General features: G+C 31.9%; 1 protein-coding gene and 1 pseudogene across 1 annotated transcript; one reads left to right on the forward strand and one right to left on the reverse strand.

Annotated features, from left to right (window-relative positions):
- The first annotated feature begins 349 nt into the window (after nucleotides 1-349).
- On the forward strand, nucleotides 350-1,253 carry LOC114715804 (momilactone A synthase-like; annotated as a pseudogene).
- A 3,005-nt stretch (nucleotides 1,254-4,258) lies between these two features.
- Nucleotides 4,259-8,995, reverse strand: LOC114715795 (ABC transporter G family member 11). Its single transcript, XM_028900688.1, has 9 exons — nucleotides 8,229-8,995; nucleotides 7,529-7,818; nucleotides 6,498-6,669; nucleotides 6,272-6,394; nucleotides 6,034-6,162; nucleotides 5,741-5,935; nucleotides 5,296-5,655; nucleotides 4,954-5,061; nucleotides 4,259-4,834 (listed from the first exon to the last, which is right to left on the reverse strand). Exons 1-9 carry the CDS (start codon nucleotides 8,595-8,597, stop codon nucleotides 4,478-4,480), a joined length of 2,103 nt encoding a protein of 700 aa, XP_028756521.1. The 5' UTR covers nucleotides 8,598-8,995; the 3' UTR covers nucleotides 4,259-4,477.
- Nucleotides 8,996-20,282: the final 11,287 nt, after the last annotated feature.

A 20,282-nucleotide genomic window follows, 5' to 3' on the forward strand; every position in this document is an offset into this window, starting at 1 on the left:
AAATTAAAGGAACTTAATGCTTGGTGTGTGTAAACGGGGCAACGTGCAGCTTGCTGTGAGCCGGGAAACACATTGAATTGCCATTAACTAAGATGATCGATATTCTCTACATTGGTATTTAGCTCTAACCGACATAAATAATGACGTAACATTTTAGTTTAATTACAAAAATGTCACCACTCTTTTTTCTTTGTCGGTTTTAACTCCAGAAATAAAGATCCCTCTGAAAATACTGTCCACCAACTGCATCTAGCTAGTTACAAGATGTTAGCTAGTTTCATAAACTGTTTAATCTTTCAATATTTCCCAATCTCACTGAAGCTATCACGATCTGCGATTTCTTTCAAATATGGCTGGTCTTCCACAGGTCCTTCTAGAGACACCAAGGTACACACAAGGTCGTCTTTCAAATATTGTATCTTTTCAAATATATATGTTGTCCTTGACACCGTGGATATATGTGCAGATTACAAGGGAAAGTAGCTTTGATCACAGGTGGTAGTAGGGGAATTGGAGCTTGCATAGCAAGGTTCTTCACTAGACATGGAGCAAAAGTGATAATCATAGACATTCGAGACGAACAAGGGCAAGAAGCAAAGTATGCAATGACATTGGACTGGAATATGCTTCGTATGTGCACTGCGATGTTTCAAACGAATCTGCTGTTGAAACTGCCATAAAAACTGTGATTTCTAAGCAGCAAAAGCTTGATATATTGATAAACAATGCTGTCATAATAGATGAAGCTAAGCAAAGCATTATTGATAACGAAGTGAGCGAATTTGAAGGCGTTCTTAGTTTGAACCTAACGGGTCCTTTCTTGGGAACCAAGCATGCTGCTAAAGTTATGATTCCTGAAAGAAACGGAAGCATAATAATGGTGGGAAGTGTTTGTTCAAGTGTAGGAGGGGTTACAACACACGCTTATACCAGTTCTAAGCATGGCTTGGTGGGTCTCACCAAGAACGCAGCCGCTGAGCTTGGGAAATATGGGATACGAGTTAACTGTTTGTCTCCGTATTTTGTTGCAAACGAACCTGCAAAAGAGTATTTTAAACTACGTGATGAAGGTTGCTCTCGTGTTTATTCCAATCTGGAAGGGATATATCTGCGACAAGAAAAAGTTGCTTAAGCTGCGTTATTCTTAATTGGCTAGTGATGAATCCAAGTACGTAAGTGGGCATAATCTGGCTATAGATGGAGGTTTTACTACTATTAATCCAATGTTTGGTTTGTTTTCACGATCTAAGTAGCAGTTCTGGGTTCATCTTTACAGTTTTTGTTTGTCATCCTGCATCTGTGTTTTAATGTCTGTGCGTGATAAGTTTTAGTGTTCATCAGTTTTACATGTCATTCTGCATTTGTGTTTTAATGTCTGCGGGTAATAAATTTTAGTGATGATCATTTCCGTTTAGTTTATAAAAGTCCTCAATTTCAATTTGTATCATTGTTCCATATAAAACGAAACTACATTACCGGCTCCATGTTGCTTAATTAAAGTGATGAAATGATTGTTGTTAGCAATCTAATAAAAGTGGGAAAAAAAAATCATGAATGTTTCCACCAACTAGTAAATGTTAAAATAAGATCCAATGAGGTTTATAAAGTGTTTAGAGTGATTGGATTAGTTTTTACTATGCATGAGTTAGGCATATGAGAAAAATTATCTGACTGAAAATATATTTTTTTAAGTGCTTGTAAGGATTGCCAAATTCCCCTTTAATTAAAAACCTTAGAGAATTAAGCACATAATACAAGTGTATTATTTATTTTAAGAAAACAAAATCCCTACGTACACTAATATCATGAATGTATCAAGAAGTTTGATTAAAATTATCCAGTCTTCAAAAAATCAGATTGGACTGGCTAGTTCAGATCGGAGATCAGTGAACTGGTCACTTGTGTGGTTTGATTCACCTCCTAAACCAAAAAACATCAACTCGTTACAACCCATCTTGAACAAGAGTAAGTTAGAGAAAACCAGGATAACCCGCCAGTACACTGGGTTGCTTATGAGGAAGGAGAAGAGGGGGAGAGGGGGAGAGGAGGAAGAAAGCAAGAAGGAAGAAAAGTGACGATCACCGTCATTCACATGCTGTGATAGTTCTTCTGTCATCACCATTCTCCTCTGGTAATAGCCGATCAAATCTTAAATGAGAAGTCATGGAAATTGCGAGAGAAATGGTTACCCGCACAATAAAGAAAAATGAAGACACAAATTGATGTTCGAGGAAGAAAGTCTAGCACTGTATAGCTTTTAGAGTGTTAAAGACTCGAGCCATAAAGTAAAAGAAAAGGTTAAAAAGAATAAGGGTGGGTCACGTGAAGAAAATGAGAAAAATGTCAAAAGAAGAAAGAATTTATATTATATATCTTAAATAAGGTTAAATATTAAATTTTTATATTTAAATATGAATTTTTTATATATTTTAATTAAATTAGATTATTTTAATAATTATCGGTTTAATTCTAATCTGATGTGCTAACTCTTAAATTACTGTCTCACATTCACCGCTTGATGGATTTTTTGAACCCTGATTCTCGATGAAGCTTTATTTTAATTAATAATTACGGATATCACATCAAAGGCGGTAGGGTAAGCGCTCTGGCCCGTACGAACTGAAAAAGAAATTAGCTTTTTATTGAAAAAGAAGCTTTATTTTGAATAACCTCGGCTTCTACCAACACACAGGCCTCAAATCTTACCTAACAAATATGAACAGCGTCGGCAACACTTGATTTTAATCTATACCTACTGTGGATTGAAATTAATTTTTTTTCCAAATCTTCCTCTCGTTACTTTTTGTTTTGTAAATGGTTTTATTTTATATGTATTGAATTGAATATATGCGGTTAAAATTTTTACAAATACACTTTTTTAAGACATAATTTTCATTAATTTAAAATTTCTTATTTTTATGTCCAAAGTGATTTTAGTGGTCAGAATATTGATATCAGATTTAAGTTTTAATATATTTTATTTTTAAAAAGGGTTAATACTATTTTTATTTCCTGAAATTTGATCTCATTTTTTGTTTTCATACTTGAAATTTGAAACCCAGTTCTAAAACTCTTTAAACAAACCAATATGAAATCAAATTTTAAAAACTAAAATCAAAACGACATTAAATTTTAAAAATCAAAATTACTAATTTTAAATTTTAGAGACTAAACATAATATTAGTCAGATGACCCAATTCGGCCCAATTTCTAGCCTGGTCAAATTTAAAATTGAGCCTGGCTACCTAAAGTCATCAAAATGAATTTTCCTACTAGTGTTTGGAATGCTCAAAAAAAAAATTTTAATATAAATTGAAACAAAATTCTTCTCACATATATTATAAAATTATTTTTAAAATTATAATTTAGTTTTTATCAAAATACCTCTGTAACGTAACACACAGCAAAACCCAACCCGGCTTATAGACTATCACTAAGACACTAACTATTGTAGAATCAAAGCCCAATCTGGGTTGCTGTTGTTGGGTTAAAAGAGGCCCATATGAATTGGGAGGTCAAGCCAATGAATAAATGAATCAATTTTTTAACTGATCGGATCAAGAGTTTTGAACGAATCAGCCAATTGGATTTTTTTTCCCCCCCTTTCTCTTTGTATGTAACACAATGTCAGATACGTGTTAAAAGCGTCACACTTACCATAATCTTCTAATTTAAAAATCATAAAAAAAAACAATTTTGAATATAATAATACATTATTAAAATGTTTGATATTGTTCAATTATTGTTGGTATACCAAAAAATTCTAAAATTAATTAAAAATAATAAATAGGTTAGAAGTATACTTTTATTTTCAAATATGTCCTAATAATAAATAAAAAATTAAAAAAATGTATGAAAAAATGTATAAGAAAGAGTAGAGCAAATAAGAAAGAATAAATAATTAAGAATAAAATTAAAAAAATACATTAAATGTTAAGATAAATATAAATTTAAGCTTATAAAATATTCTGCCAACTCTAAATATAAAACCTATTTTGTGATATAATTATACCATAAAATCAAGTAAATCTTATATTTAGAACCAGAAAAATAAATTACACCATCTCCTAAACCTAAACCTATTAATAAGAGCCGATGGAGTACTTTATATTATACATTTTTTAATTCATTTTATTTTCTAAATTCACAATTTTCTTCTCAGAATTTGCACACGTTAAAGAGGTTTTGCAACATTTTATAGTATTCAATCGTTCATTCATTTAAAAAAAAAAATAAACGGGGAGACTTGAGAGTACCATTTTATGTTAAAAACACTGGCATTAATTTCAACATATGATTTCAGCTCATCACAAGTAGATACACAGATAACTCACCATCAAGTAGTGTAAACATATATATAAGAATATATTAAGAATGTTAGATCAAAATAAGCTTAGCCCTACTTTTAAAACCCCGATCACCACATATAATTCCATTCATTCTTCAGCACGTGTTGTTGGGTTACGTACGTGCTTATCTATCTTTTCCTAGAAGCACCACTGGATTGGCTTGTGATATAGGTTCGTAGAGAGGGAGATTGGGTGAGAACATCAGGAGCGATGGTGGTGTTCTGGGTTACGCTCTTCTGCTGCATTCTTCTCCTGGCCATGTAACCCCTCACCCACGGAGTCACATCCTCGTTGATCTTGATCATGATGAAGAAGATGATGCGGTATATGATGATCATGCTGAATATCACTAGCAGATCAATCCACTTTGATCTGTTTACGTCAATCTGGAACACATTCTCCAGGATGTACTCTCCCGGAATCTTGGGAAGATCCGGCGTCTGGTTGTCGAAGATCAATCCTTTCAGATCATTTTGGTATTGACCCTGAAATAACATATATATAAAGTGATCTCATCGTTTAATTCTCTCATTATTAACTTAATCTATCATCAAAGCGTGCATGAATGGATTTAGTAGTGACAGTGATTCTCTCTCTTAATTACCTGCAATGCCCAGAAGTGGAAACTGATATAAGACATTGGGTAGCGCCAGAATGGCTTTGGTATGTCGTGTGGGAGCCTGAAGTAGCCAGACACCAACATGAATATGCCCTGCAATATTGAAAAAAGGTGCCAAAATTAAGATTACTCGTGCTGTGTCTTTAACATGACATGATAACAGAGACTTGGTAGTACGAAATGCTTAATGGAATACTAAAGTGAGTTGGTTCTCACACCGTCTCAACAGTTAGTTTTTGGGGTAAGGTTCCCATCCCGTTCAAGTATAACCCATCACATGACAATTTATTAAACTCGGGTTTTTTTTTTTTAAATCATAGGGCATACCTGAATACCAGCGCCAATGATGATGCCCATAAGGAAGTTGGGGACAATACTGGCAATGGCCATCATCAAGCTCTCAACCACAGTAACACTGGCATAGAGGCACAAGACGAAGAAGAGATAGTGCCAGAAGCCAGGATGGAGACGAACCATGAAGTAACAAATGGTGCCAGACAGAAACGTTATCAGTATCAGAAACGGCATTGCAGATAATGTGTTGCTTATCACAAACGATACCACTCCATAATGCCCATTCAGCCTCTCCCTTTGAAAAACCTTCATGTCTTCAACAAACGAAGGAAACCCACCAATTGACATGAAAGTCACAAACCCAAACACAAACGATGCACATGAACCTCTTGCCTGAATCGCACAGCCACAAACAAAACTCACTCAAGTTATGTTTACAAAAATCACAGGGACTTAAAAAGTCAAGTCTAAGAAGTACCAGAATGGAGTTGTAGCCAGTTCCAACGTTCAGATAGATGGTTCCAATGCAGATAGTGACAACAATGTAGATGACAAGACGAAGCCAGTAGTATCCAAAATCCCTTGACATGTTGATGAAGGATCTCTTGGTTAGTGTAAAAGCCTGCATGAAGAAACTGGCCTGACTTCCTCCAGAATCCAGCACCGTCCCTTTCTGCAGAATCATACGTGAGGATGATGAGACACAATGCGTCACAAACTGATTCATAAATGATAAGTCAAGAAACAAGTAATGACTTTCTTTGAACTCACCACTTTGGATATCTCATCCACTTTCTGTATTGCAGCATAAGAGTACTGAGAAGTCCGATAATAATCTATGAGAGTCCGGATAGCTTCAGCCGTAGTTATCTTGTCCAGAGGATCATCACTTCCTTCAAACTGAGACAAACCCAGATCCAATAATGCATACGTTAACCAAGTCATATACTAATATAAGAAAATCTGTGGAAGAATTAACGAAGATATAGTGAGATTAATTAGTACTTACCCTGAGTTTCATGGACCCCTTGAGAGTGGCCTTGACTTTGTCAAAGTCAGAGTTGATGCATCTAAGGAAATGATCAGAAGGGTTCCTCAAAGCAGGGCATGGAAAGCCAGCTTGTGCAAAGAACTACATATAAGGTAAATCAAGTTCAGTTCATATGAAAAAGCAATATTTTGTGGAAATCAATGCAGAGGAATAAGGGGAAATACTTAAATATGATAATATATACCTCGTAAGCTTCAGAAGCTTGGCCAAAGTAAACAGTTTTGCCGCCAGAAAGAAGGTACAATTGGTCAAATAGTTCAAAGACTTCACTGCTAGGTTGGTGAATTGAAGCTATCACAGTTCGACCATCCCTTGCGAGGGCTCGTAGTGTTTGAGTCACAAAGAAAGCTGAAGCACTAATACCCAAAACAAAACCAAAAAAAAATTAAACAGTGAAAAAGCACCAGGATACAATAATAAAAACCAAGAATTCCTGTGTTTAAGAGTACTTGTATCATATTTTTAGCATTTTTTATTCTTGGGAGGCCATCATGCACCACCGAGGTTATAGTTATGCAAAAACAACCCAAAAAAAAAAAAACAGAGACATAAGCGGTACATATTAACAAATAGACAAGTGTATTCATGAAAATGCCAGTTGAACTGAGGTAAACGTTGTGTTTAGAATCCTAATGTTATAATTGTTTTCTTAAAGCCAAGTCAAAGAACTAATAAGAGGATTAAGAGATCTTTACAGTCAACAGTCACCGAATGCATTATTGAAAGTCAAAATCCTATCAAGTATGGTAAAACTTAAAATATATGCACTTATAGTAAATTTTACCCTTACATCTAAAAAAAATAAATCAAAAGTTCACTCTCAATGCCATTTCAAGCAAATTAAATGAAAGGACAAAATTCCATCAATTTTCTTTTCTGAATGATCCAAACACAAAATGTAGTAAATTATTAGGAAGAATTTACTAATCCAATCTGGAAAACACAGCAAACGAGTCAGAGTCAGAGAGTAAAAAACAGAGAAAGTCCAAAAGTCGAGAATAAAACAACAAATCTTGAGGTTCAGAAAAGACAAATCGCAAAACTGCAAACAACAGTTTAGACGGTTGGCTCAGAATCAGAATCCACAAGAAAGAAAGTTACAAATTAACATAGTTATGCATAATTGAGCATATAAATTATAAACTTGCTCCAAATATTCCAAACATAGAGAAATCTAGGGAAGAAGAAGACAAAAGCAAAAAATGATGAACGAACCTGTCGAGTCCACTGGTAGGTTCATCAAGAAAGAGCAGCCTGGGCCTCATCAAGATCTCCAAAGCGATGCTAACTCTTCTTTTCTCTCCGCCACTGATCCCCCGGAGATGCCAGTTCCCGATCACCGTGTCGGCACAATCCTGAAGCCCCATGGCTATTATTGTGCTCTCCACCAGAGCTCGCTTGTCCGACCACGGCATCTTATCCGGCAGCCTCAGACGAGCCGAGTATGATATGGTTTCTCGTACAGTCAAAGTTCCAATGAGGTTGTCGTCTTGTGTCACATATGCCTGCGATTCATTTAATCGAACAACTTTTACTCCAAACGGAAAACAACGCCAAAACAGGGGACGAGACAAAACACAACACCCATACCAGATTTCTTCATTGTTTTCGTTGTTGTTCGTTAAATGTCATGTTTGTCACCATCCTATACCTACCGTTAAGACTCATCTAATCTAAATCTCAAATAGGTAATCAAACCGTTCCTCAAATGGTGGATCTCATTCAATCTCTTGTTTTTCTTATTCTGCCAATCCATTTTAGATTCTAACATTTTTCCCTAGTAATAAAGCAACACATAAATGAGAAGATGAACAGTCACACAATAGCAACAAGAACACACAGATAATATATATAAATATATATATATATATATATATATATATAATGTAGGTGTTGATGAGGGAGTGAAACTCACTGCAGTGCCGAAAGAGAGCTTGGCTTTGCGACCGTTGAGGAGGATGGTTCCGGAGAGGAAGGCATTAGCAGCGAGACGGCTAGAGAGGGCGTCGAGGAGAGTGGACTTGCCGGAGCCGGAGGGGCCCATGAGGGCGGTGAAGGTTCCGGGCTCGGCGTAGCCGGTGAGTCCTTCCAGCACGTTCTGGGTCTCTCCGTTACCAAGAGTGACCATAACGGTGAGATCCTTCCAGGTGAGCCTAGCCGACACATCTCCGACGAAGTCGACGTTGGCCTTCGTCTCCCTCCACAGCGTCTCGCTGAGTGGACTCAGCGCCGGAATCGCCGACGTCCCATTATTCCCAACCGCCCTGCTCGCCTCGATCTCCATCGTAGCACAACTTCCAGCTCTCAAGTTCAGAGCTTTACCACCCGTAAAAGTATATATCCCAGTCTTTTGAAACGATCGATAGTGATGAAGGTTGTTAATTATGAAAAAGCTAAGGATTGGCCTGAAGGCATTTAAAGGGTAAAGGAGAGCGAGAAAAGCGTGAAGAAGAGAAATGAATTACGTGTGAGGAGAGGATTTTGACTGGATATGTATATGCAGAAGGAAGGAAGAGAGAGAGAGAGAGAGAGAGAGATGCTGTTTCATGCAGAAGAAACCAGGGTTTGATTGGAGGAAAGCGGAGACGATATTCTTATGGGGGATGATGATGAATGCCAATGCAAGTAGTAGATAGGAATGGTGGCTGTGGATGAAGATGGCGAAGATGAAGAAGGAGATCGAAGAAGGAGACATTAATGGAATCGGGTAGATGTTGGTAGATGAAATTAATGCACAGAACCGACTTCCAATTAACTGTGCCCATCTCACTCACTTCCTATGTTCTTAAGCAACCACACCCCTACTTTCTCTAATCTCTCCCAATCCTGTAATGCCATGACTACCTTACAATTTTCCAGTTCATGCCCACTGTATTTGAAACATCACGTTGTGTTGTCATATTTTATTTGATTGATTTCATATTCAATGATTATTTATTAATTTTTTTGTTTACTCTTATTCAATGTTGAGGTAAGAAAGTAGGAAGATTTTGAGCAGAATAAAAAATTTATTTGTTGTTTAGATATGTTTAATGTATTCTGATGTTTTTATCGATTCTAATAAAAATATTGAAAGTAATTTATTAGATAAAAAGAGAGTGATAAATAATCTTATCCATTATCCATCTATATTCAGTGTCTCGAACAAGCCTCTCATAAAAGGATACAAGTACGTAATACCAAAAAAAAAAAACAGTTGAAATTCTATGATTTACGGTACTCCTTAAATTAATAAGGGGAAAAATAAAATTTTGGACTTTTTTTTACATATACTATTTAACAATATAACAAGCTTTCTTAAAATATGTGAAGTGGTCCAAAATACCGTTATGTTTTCCATCAAAAATATCTTCATTATACTTAGGATAAGAGGGGGTATATATGTATATTGTATTTTTAACAAATACTAAAAGATTTGTAAAAATATTTATATAGAGAGAGAGAGATAGCTAAGGTAAAGCATCACATTTTGAGTTTTGTAAAGAGGAAGTGAGGGGAACGGAGTTGTGGATAAGGGGAACATAGAAGGGAAGCGAACCATTGTTCAAATCAAATAAAGGGTTTGTAGTTGGGAGGGTTTGGAAACGATAGGAAACCAACCAAAACCAAACCATTAATGCGGGTAGTTTGTAACATGAATTAATGAATCATTAATCAATAATGAAACGGGGCGTTTACCAGTACTACTCTTTTGTTTATTTATGTATTTCCTTTTGGGATATTTTGGTCCATGTGCGATAACAATACGAACCCTTACTGGTAACACCGCAGTACAGAGGTGAAACAACTCTTCCTTACAATCCAATCATCTGGTACTTCGCCTCCTGCTCTCATTATTATATCCAGAATGGGGATGTTTTCAATGCAACCTAAATCTCTACACACACACACGCTCTTGATCCTTTTTATAATGTACAAAATAACCAAATTATATGAATAAAAAATTGATTAAAATTAGTTAAGAGAATAAATATGCAAAAAAAAGAAAGAAAGAAAGAAAATGGAGTCCAATTTATTTTTCAAAAAACATCTCTTTATTTATGGAAAAAAGAAGAATGAATAATTAATATAGCAAGACTAACCAATAGTTAATGATACCAATAATAAAAAATAAGATTAAAAATTTTAACGGATTATTAGTATATTTTATAAATAAAAACAAATTATTCGTGAAAAAATTCTCCTGTATATAAATTGCACAGGGCATTACTCCGTGCGAGACATTAATGAGCATTTGGTAGTACCAATATATGGACGAGATGAGAACTCTTCCTTGATTCCATTTCAATCTTCTTGGGGGAAGGGGAGAGTGTTGCAACAAAGTTATGTTGGAGACAGTTGCCTCATAATGAACCCTAAAAAAAAAACAAGAAAATAAATTGAAACCTTCTCTCGCTTAGTCTAGTTTTGAAGATAGATATATATTCCTCGGTCTTTAATATATTTATTTAACTAATTTAATTAGAATAAGAAAATTAGATGATTTAATTAATTATGAGAAATATGACATGTTTTTCTTAAAAGACTATAATCATCTTCCTTAATATCCTCCCTCCTTCTTTTACTTAATTATGATTGATGGAGTATTCATAGGGATAATTTAGGGAAAATTAATAAATAAGTGAAATAGCAAAATAGGCTTTATATTTAGGACCAAAATCAACTCAACAATTAGGTCCTATATGAAAGACCGGAGGAGTATATATATATACTCCTCCGGTCCTTAATATAAGACTCATTTAGCTAATTTGATTAGATTAAGGAAGTTAGGTAAGTTAGTTTATTATAAGAAAAACGACACATTTTTTCCTAAAACACCATAGTAATCTTTCTTAATGCCCCCTCTCCCTCTTATACTTGATTATGGTTGAAGGAGTATCCATAGGGATAATTTAGAGAAAATTAATAAATATGAGAAATGGGTCTTATATTTAGGATCAAAACCAACTCAAGAATTGAATCATATATTAAGAACCAGAGGAGTATAAGAATAGGATAACTAGTATCAACATTTTTTCCAAATTCAAATGTGTACCAGTCCGGCCTTAAGTTACTTGTTTAACAATGGGCATGTAAACAAATGACAATCATGGAAAAAGATTCAAAGGCATAATTATTTATTTAAAAGGAGGAGATTAAGGCTCTGTTTGGGTGCTCCAAAACCGTGGTTTCAGAAGCACTTTTCCGCAAAACGAGATAACCTCCTCCACATATTTACTTCGTAATCCGTAAAAGCACTTCTGAAACCATGGTTTTGTTTTTATCTAAACACTCCCTAATTTGCAGTTCATGTGATGCCCATGCTTCCTTCCTAGAGAGCTTAGACCAACTGCAACCTTATCTGCGGGACCACCACACATCTTCCCAAAAAAAATTAATAATTTAATAAATATATTCTGAAACCGCCGTTTTATGTATTCTAAGTTCTAACCAATATAATCAATAATATTTTTTTAAAAAAAACTAAGCACAGATAAAAGCCCAACACGGCAATCAATGTATCCAAAGAATAATCCACCCCCATTGCCTACTAGGATTTTAGACACTTTATTGGGCATGTGATACATAGAAACGTTTTTTTTTTTTGGAAAAAAATTATAAAAGTGAGAAAAAGTGCTTTTATTGTGTTCGGGTCTGGGAGCTTGTTAGTGGTAAGAATGATTTTATTTTGCTAAAAAAAAATCTTAAATTTAAATGAGAAAATTTTTGCCATGTTCATTACCTTTCTCATTTTTATTATTTCATTAAAAAAAAATTAAACGAGCGCCTTTGGGCAAGTTTTTCCCCTGCAACTCGTATAGCTACACATTAATTAAATAGAGGAATCATTAATTAATATTAATATTAATATAAAATATAAAAAGCAGAGGAAATTACACTTTCTACTACTCCCTCTGCTACTAAATGTAGAAAATAGATACCCGTAAGTCATAGCTAATTAATTGTAAAAAAACAGTGCTTGTTGCCTTAAGATACCCATTTAATGATCTGTACGTAATGAAAACTATTTTCGTAAGGGAAACTCTTTAAAATGAATTGGAGCATATATAGAATTAAAACAAATATCTCAATTACAGCAAAAAAAAACAAATATCTGAATAATTAATTTTCATATTTAAGAGAGATGAAAGTTCTAAAACTAATTGCCCCGCCCTTGGGATGGTACTTGAATAATAGTGGATAGTTTGAGCAGTTCAGAAAGAGCTAATTAAAATAAAAGCCATATTTGGCGTGGGCTGTGAATGTACGTAGCTTTGAGGAGTCAGTTTCTTGGACAACACCCTCCTCATCTTCCTCTTTCTTTGTTTTGTTTTTGGTGTGCATATGAACGTTTCTGTCGTGTCAATTTAATTAATCAATTTATCATTTCACAAATATACATCCAAATAATCTCTCTATCCTTAGGGGTCATATATTAGGAAAAATTATAATGAGATTTTAGGAAAAAAATTACAAAACAAATCCCAGATGTTATTATTCTTTACTCTGAAACCTGCTATTATAAGTTACTTAGACTGTTATTAAAACTTTTAGTACTTCTCCGGTCCTTAATATAAGATCCATTTAACTAATTTAATTAGATCAAGAAAGTTAAGTAAGTTAGTTAGTTATAAGAAAAGTGACACATTTTTCCTTAAACACCATAATCATCTTTTTTAATACTCCCTCTCCCTCTTTTAGTTAATTATGATTGAGGGAGTATACGTAGGGGTAATTTAGAGAAAATTGATAAATATGAGAAATGGGTTTTATATTTAGGACCAAAACCAACTCAAAAATTGGGTCATATATTAAGGACCGGAGGAGTAATTATTTTCTTTTTTGGGGATTTGATTGTAATTTTCCCTCATTATTACCATTCAAAAACAAGAAAAATCCTCAAATCAACATCAACAGAACCTTTAATCCACTACTAATAATCATCAGATTTATAAGGCGAATATATATATATTTCACTTTTAATAAATTAGTGGACCCTGCTCCTAAAAGAAGCCAGGCCATGGACATAGCAATTCATGTATGCTTTGATTGGAAATTTTGCGGTGTGTGTTGTGCGTGCCACGACTAATTGATGGAGATTAGACCTAAGAGAAATTGATTGATAATTATGTGACAATGATTGCTGTCATTATTATATAACACTTTCACGGTTTCTATTTTTATAAAATAAAAATTCTTACATATCAATTAAACTAATTTAGCTCGCGTCCTAAACCTATTTTCATTTTTTCCTCAATTCTATCTATAGCAAGTCATTTCGTACACTCAATAAAGGTATGGTAAAAGAATATTAAATACTCTTCCGGTCCTTAATATAAGATTTATTTAACTAATTTGGTTAGATTAAGGAAGTTAGGTAATTTAGTTAATTATAAAAAATGTGACACGTTTTTCCTAAAATACCATAATCGTCTTTTTTAATACCTTCTCTCCCTCTTCCTAAAATACTATAAGGATACTTTAGAGAAAATTGATATATATGATAAATGGGTCTTATATTTAGGATCAAAACTAACTCAACAATTGAGTCCTATATTAAGCACCGGAGGAATACTCTTCAAATTTTGTAAATAATTCTAACAAAATCACAAAGTTGAGAATGGTAACTAAAATTAGTTTAGAGTCTTTATTCCTAAAATTCACCGTATAATTTTAAATTTACCCTTGAATAAATCACATTGATCGATCTTTTTCTTATGTACGCGCAATTGGAGTTTTTTTTTTTTTCCTTTGGGGGGGGGGGAGACGCATGAGTTACATTCAAGTACTTTGTATTATCAGTGGGGATTTTGTTAGTGAATAATTTGTAAATATTTTGTGAAATATCATATTAAGAAATTTAAAATCTTTTAGAAAGAGTTTAACAAAACAAACAAAAAGAATAATTCAACAGTAACTTGATTATTAATGTAATAATATCGGCGATAGGGATTGGACATAAGATTAAAATAAAAGCAAGTTTTGCAAGAAAAACTTTGAAAAAAAAAATATTTGTATGAAATCTGCACAAGCTAATCTATATGTATTTTGAGTTTTGGCACCCTACACTTTGTGACGCAATATTTTTATAATTTAAAATTCGCGTTATGGATTTGTAAAAGTGTTCCGTGCTTTAATTAAAAAGTACTTATATTTAAATAGAAAAACTTAGATATTCAAATAAATACTTGGAGTTAGAAAATAGAAACCACAATCTCTATCTTCTAAAGTAGCGTGTGCCGATTAAATCAAGAGGCTCCTGGCTGGTCTGTCCCTGCTCGACTTTAGAATCGGGTATAATATTGTTAAATAAAAATTATCCTTCAATATTTAAAAAATATGAACAGTATTTTAGCAAATATCAGTAATATACTAAAGCATATATATTTTCGTATAAATTATCTGAAATAATATCGGTTTTTTCACCAAATATGGCATGATGTCAATTAATATAAAATATAAAGTTTATAATAAATTATGCCATTTATAAATCATAAATAATATTTATGATTTATCTACCAGTATGCAAGTACAAAAGGAAATAATATCTGTGAAACTTCTACTCTCAAGGTTTTTGATCATGGGAGTGTTTGGCAAACTGTAAAAGTATTTTTAAAAAATATTTTTTTATAATCGAGACAAATATTTTTACATATTTATTTCGTATATAATAAAATTATTTTTAAAATTATGATTTGGTTTTTATCTAAATACTTTTTATATTAAAAAAGAGAACAGAAAAAGAGTTACCAATTAAATTTAAAGGGGTCCCATTTGATTCCTAAACTCTTTGGGCATGTGATGCGAGCGTGGAAAGGCCCGACAGATATATAAGAAGGAAAAACAACTTCAGCTTTGTATTAAAAAAAATTATCCTTTTTTTTTTTTTGTGTTTCTGTATAAGAATATCAATTAATTTTTTTTTAATTTGTAACTAAGAAGTAGGAAGAACCGACAAGATCCAATCAAAGTAAGCTTTTACATTCTTTGGAACTATAGGCTCCATGCTAATGTTGAGTGAGTTTTGCTGTCCTAAAGTAAAATTTGAAGATTGGGTAGGATAATAAATATGTATTCCTCCGCCCTAAATATAAGACTCATTTTGTTATGTAAATTACACTATAAAAAGGATCTTATATTTAAAACCGGAGTAGTATATATATATAAATGAGGGAGAATTATCAAGAAGTCTCTGGAAAAAAACTTAATTACTAAAAAGTTCTAATGACAAATAACCAACTTGAACCTGTTATCTTTCCTTACTCTGCAACTTCTCATTGCTTACTTTTCACTTGTCAATAGACTTTAGGGTAATTAAATTCATTTTTTAAAACCTGATTGTAATTCTCCCTAAAAATGATACAAGTATCTTCAAATCTTGAGCTCTTATATGGTAAACTTTATTTAATACTACCTCCGGTTTTTAATATAAGAGTCTGTTTGACTTTTATTTTAATCATAATTATAAGATCCCAATCTAATTTATCTCTTATAGTTATTTATTTTTTTTCAAAATAGTCCTTGTAATAATAATAACTCTAGCTAATATACTTGATTTACAAGGATATTTTAGGAAAGATAATACCTCTTTATTATAAATAAGTAACTTAACTAGCTGTTTTAATATACTCAAATTAGTCAACTAGCTTTTATATTAAGAGCAGAAGGTAATAATAAGTAATAAAAAAATCTAAAAATTTGTCCTTGTAATGTACATTTACCCCCGTGGCCCACATTTGGGTTGGGCCTAGACTTGTCCGTTTCTGGGTCTTGGCATCCACTTTCACTTGAACACGTAATGGGCCTCATTCGTAGCCCACGACATATTCGCCTCGCTTAGCTACAATATCTAGCAATAAATATAAAACTGGGTGGGCAACCAAAATATATATATATATATATATATATATAAAAAATATCAGAGAATCAATGGGATTGGATAGGCTGGTCCATCATAATATGTTAAATCAAGTTTAAATCCCAGTTAAGAGACGTGCCTATATTCACAGTATTTGATAGTATCTTAAATAAGACTGTTTTTATTAAAAAAATACATCTGCCTCTTGAAAAAAATATATACGAGGGAGAATTACAAATATAGACCAACTAATGAAATTATTATTTTATCTGTAAGGATCTCTAACGTTTCCAATTATTCCCAAAGAGGTTGGTCATTCTATTTTGTTTTGTTTTTTTTTTGAAATTCAGGCGTCCTGAAATTGAAATCTTACAAATAATTAATAACTCGTTGGTCCGCAATGTTAGATTACAGTCTAACGGCTAATATTTTCTTAAATGAGGCTCAAAGCTCAATTGAGAGATCCAAATTTGAGTGTGCGTGTGTGTGTCTACATATCAGGACTTATTCTATGGTTGAAAAAAATAATAATCCTCCGATCATTAATATAAAATCTATTTAACTAATTTGATTAGATTAAGAAAGTTAGGTAAATTAGTTAATTATAAGAAAAGTGACACATTTTTCTTAAAACACCATAATCATCTTTCTTAATACCCCCTCTCTTCTTCTATTTGATTATGGTTGAAGGAGTATCTATAAGGGTAATTTAGATAAAATTAATAAATATGAAAAATGGGTCTTATATTTAGGACTAAAACCAATTGAACAATTAAATCTTATATTAAGGACCGGAAGAGTACATTAAATAAATAAATTTATCCTGAGGCGTGTATTTTAAGTGTTTTATTAAATTTTTTATTTTATGGAACCCTACTATGTTTTGTTATTAAAAAAAAAGTGTACTCTTTTTTTTTGGCCGTCAAAATCAATAATCTCAAATCACATGTTCAATGATTATTCTTTTAAGGAAAAATCTTATCCTCATACCAAGTGCTTCCAAATAAAATAAGAAAAATTACAAAAAAAGACATTAAAAGTAAAAACAATTGCAAGCAGAGACCCATTACAAAATTAGTATAGGTTTTGATAATAATAATTGATAAGTAAATTATAACAATTTTTATGAATGGGTCCCTATATGTAAGTTTTTAATTTATAAGATTTTTTTTATGATTTTCCCAATAAAATACAACGACATGGATTAAAAATATTTTCATAAAACATCTTTCTCAGCATTTCGGCCCCAAAAAAAAGTATAAAATAAATGTTCATAAAAGACGTAAGCATGTCCATTACATTCAATTAAAAAATGGGCATATTACTTTAAATAACAAGCGTATTAGTTATTTTAATTGGGCCTATAAATCTAAGTCCATGAGGACGTGTTACTGTAAAACGAGGAAAACGTGTGGGAGCACGTGGGGCCCGCCTAGGCCTTATCACGCCGTGAAAAATTAATTTTATAATGTGCAAGATATATTAAAGGGAAAATCATAAAAAGAGGCCGCTAAAATTTAAAAATTACATATAAGGACCTATTCACAAAAATTATTATCAAAACCCATACTATTATTATAATGGGTCCTGATTTATAATTTTTTATTTTGACGATCTTTTTTATGATTTTTCCTATATTAAATGGAGATAGAGTCAAAAAATAGTTACTTTTAATACAGAGTTAATAAATTTTAAAGTTTGTTTGATTCAAGTGAAACATATTGAAAGTTATCTATAAATAAGACTAAAAAAATACTCCTTCAGTTTTAAATATAAGATTCATTTTAATTACATTATAAAATAAGTCTTATATTTAAGATTAGAAAAGTATTTTTGATGAGTTTTATTTTGTAAAATGTAAAAAAATTACTCTCTCTGTTTTTTTTCCTCCAGGTAACAATCAACAGACCATCTTCTTCAATAAACTTAGGCCCCTACACTTGCTTGAACAATAACCACCGACATGATTTTGCCAACAACTATCATTGTAACGGATTTTAATTTACAATTTTTCTATTTTGACTATTTTTTTTTTCAATTTTTCCTATATTAATAGAGATAGAGGTAAAAAAAATAATAACTTTAATACAGAGTTAATAATTTTTGAAGTTTGTTTGATTCAGGTGAAACATACTCCTCCGGTCCTTAATATAGGACCTATTTAACTAATTTGATTAGATTAAGGAAGTTAGGTAAGTTAGTTAATTATAAAAATTGTGACATGTTTTTCCTAAAATACCATAATCATCTTTCTTAATACCCTCTCTATCTTCTACTTGATTATGGTTGATGGAGTATCCATAGGGGTAATTTAGAGAAAATTGATAAATATGAGAAATGGGTCTTATATTTAGGACCAAAACCAACTCAGTAATTGTGTCCTATATTAAGGACAGGAGGAGTATTAAAAGTTACCTATAAGTAAAACTAAAAAAATACTTCTCTAATTTTAAATATAAGACCCTTTAAGACCGAAGGAGTATTTTTTATGAGTTTTATTTTATAAAACGTAAAAAGTTACTTTTTTTTTTTTTTTTGCAGGTAACAATCGACAGACCATCTTCTTCAATGCACTTAGGCCCTTACACTTGCTTGAACAATTACCACCGACATGACTTTGCCAATAATGTCCCTTTCCAGTTTTTTTTTTTTTTTTGGGGCTGAATTACTGTGAATCCATATAACAATGCATCAAATAATGTGGCAGCTTGTACTACGAAAAAGATGGGCAAGGTCATCCACGAGCCATACTCTACATGCGGTCACTTGATTAAAGTATGAATTTTTCAAGAAATTAAATTTTCTTTTAAAAAGTTTGGTAAATAAATTAAACCGAGTGACGGCTATGTATAAATAGTAATTTAATTGAATGCCTAACATTTTTGCGTGCAGTTTTGGTATTCAAACTTCAAAGATCAAAGATGAGAAGCAAAATGTCAACATTCGAAATATTTATATAGTGAAGGATATGAGGCCAATATGTCAACATTTGAGGGTCATCCTTAGGATAAGTGGTCCCTCGCAGACCATATAAGACCTTTCCATAACTAATTTACAATAATAATGCTAGTTAAACAATTAAAAATATCCAATTTGTCCTAAAATTCAACTGATTTTTAATACTATTTGATTTAATTCAACATCATATTAATTTCTATTGTCTTCTAGTTCCTACCATTATTAGATGTAGGCATATATGAAGAAAAATATTTAATATTTATTAAAACTATTGTATTCATGGATCTTATAAAAGGAACAAAACATTTTTTCGATAAAGGATTGTATAAATTATAATGAGGATCGAAGGGTGTACATAGGAGTGTGTGTATTGAGTGGATAATAGATTTTTGTTTTTTTTTTCAATATATGTTCATTAATATTCATTTAATTTAATCATATATTCAGGCAACAAAAAAAAACCCCAAAAAATAGGGAGACAAAATTAATACTCATTTAATCACAAGTTCACAAAAAATAAATTTTTAAAATAAATTATTTAAAGCTTAGTGAGCAGCACCATACACCATTTTGTTAGTGGTATAACAAAATAATATAATTGTTAAAAATCTTAATCATGGTTAGTAGTATAGATTTTATTGTTATACTGAAACTTATTATTGATTTATTATGAGATTTTTTTAGTAATTATATTCATTTTTTCAGAATTTAGATTGAACTATACAATCTAAAAGCTGCTTTTTAGATGAGAATCAGAGTTTTTAAAAACTATTTTTCAATTGATGATTTCTAATCATGTCTAATTGATATTTATAATTTATTTTTTTTAGAAGAATTTTCTACCAAGTGTTCTTAAATTCATCTTTTAGGATTTAAGTGCTACTTATCCTTTTTTTTTTAATATTTAACAGTTGGATTATCAATTAAAATATGATAAACATATATTTTTAATAATAATATTCACTTGCCATTATTTTTAATTAGATCACCTGATACTTACAATAAAATAAGGAGAAAATGATAATTTAACAACAGTTATAATCTCAATAAAATTTTTTTGAAAAATGAATCACAAATATTGATCAAAGACTGACGCAAATTCTGAAGTTTGAATGTTTTAAATATAATTCTCAATTTGCAGTCTAGATTCTTATTTGCAAGTCCATATGTCAA

The sequence above is a fragment of the Neltuma alba genome, unplaced genomic scaffold (assembly GCF_004799145.2).
Source record: "Neltuma alba isolate B1F8T4 unplaced genomic scaffold, ASM479914v2 tig00011614_pilon, whole genome shotgun sequence".
Lineage (NCBI taxonomy): Eukaryota > Viridiplantae > Streptophyta > Magnoliopsida > Fabales > Fabaceae > Neltuma > Neltuma alba.

Coding starts and splice junctions, on each gene's coding strand:
- LOC114715795 (XM_028900688.1), bottom strand. CDS start 8,597: ATGGAGATCGAGGCGAGCAGGGCGGTTGGGAATAATGGGACGTCGGCG. Junction 5,936..6,033: donor TGGATGAGATATCCAAAGTG/GTGAGTTCAAAG, acceptor ATGATTCTGCAG/AAAGGGACGGTGCTGGATTC. Junction 5,656..5,740: donor CTGGCTACAACTCCATTCTG/GTACTTCTTAGA, acceptor TGTGCGATTCAG/GCAAGAGGTTCATGTGCATC.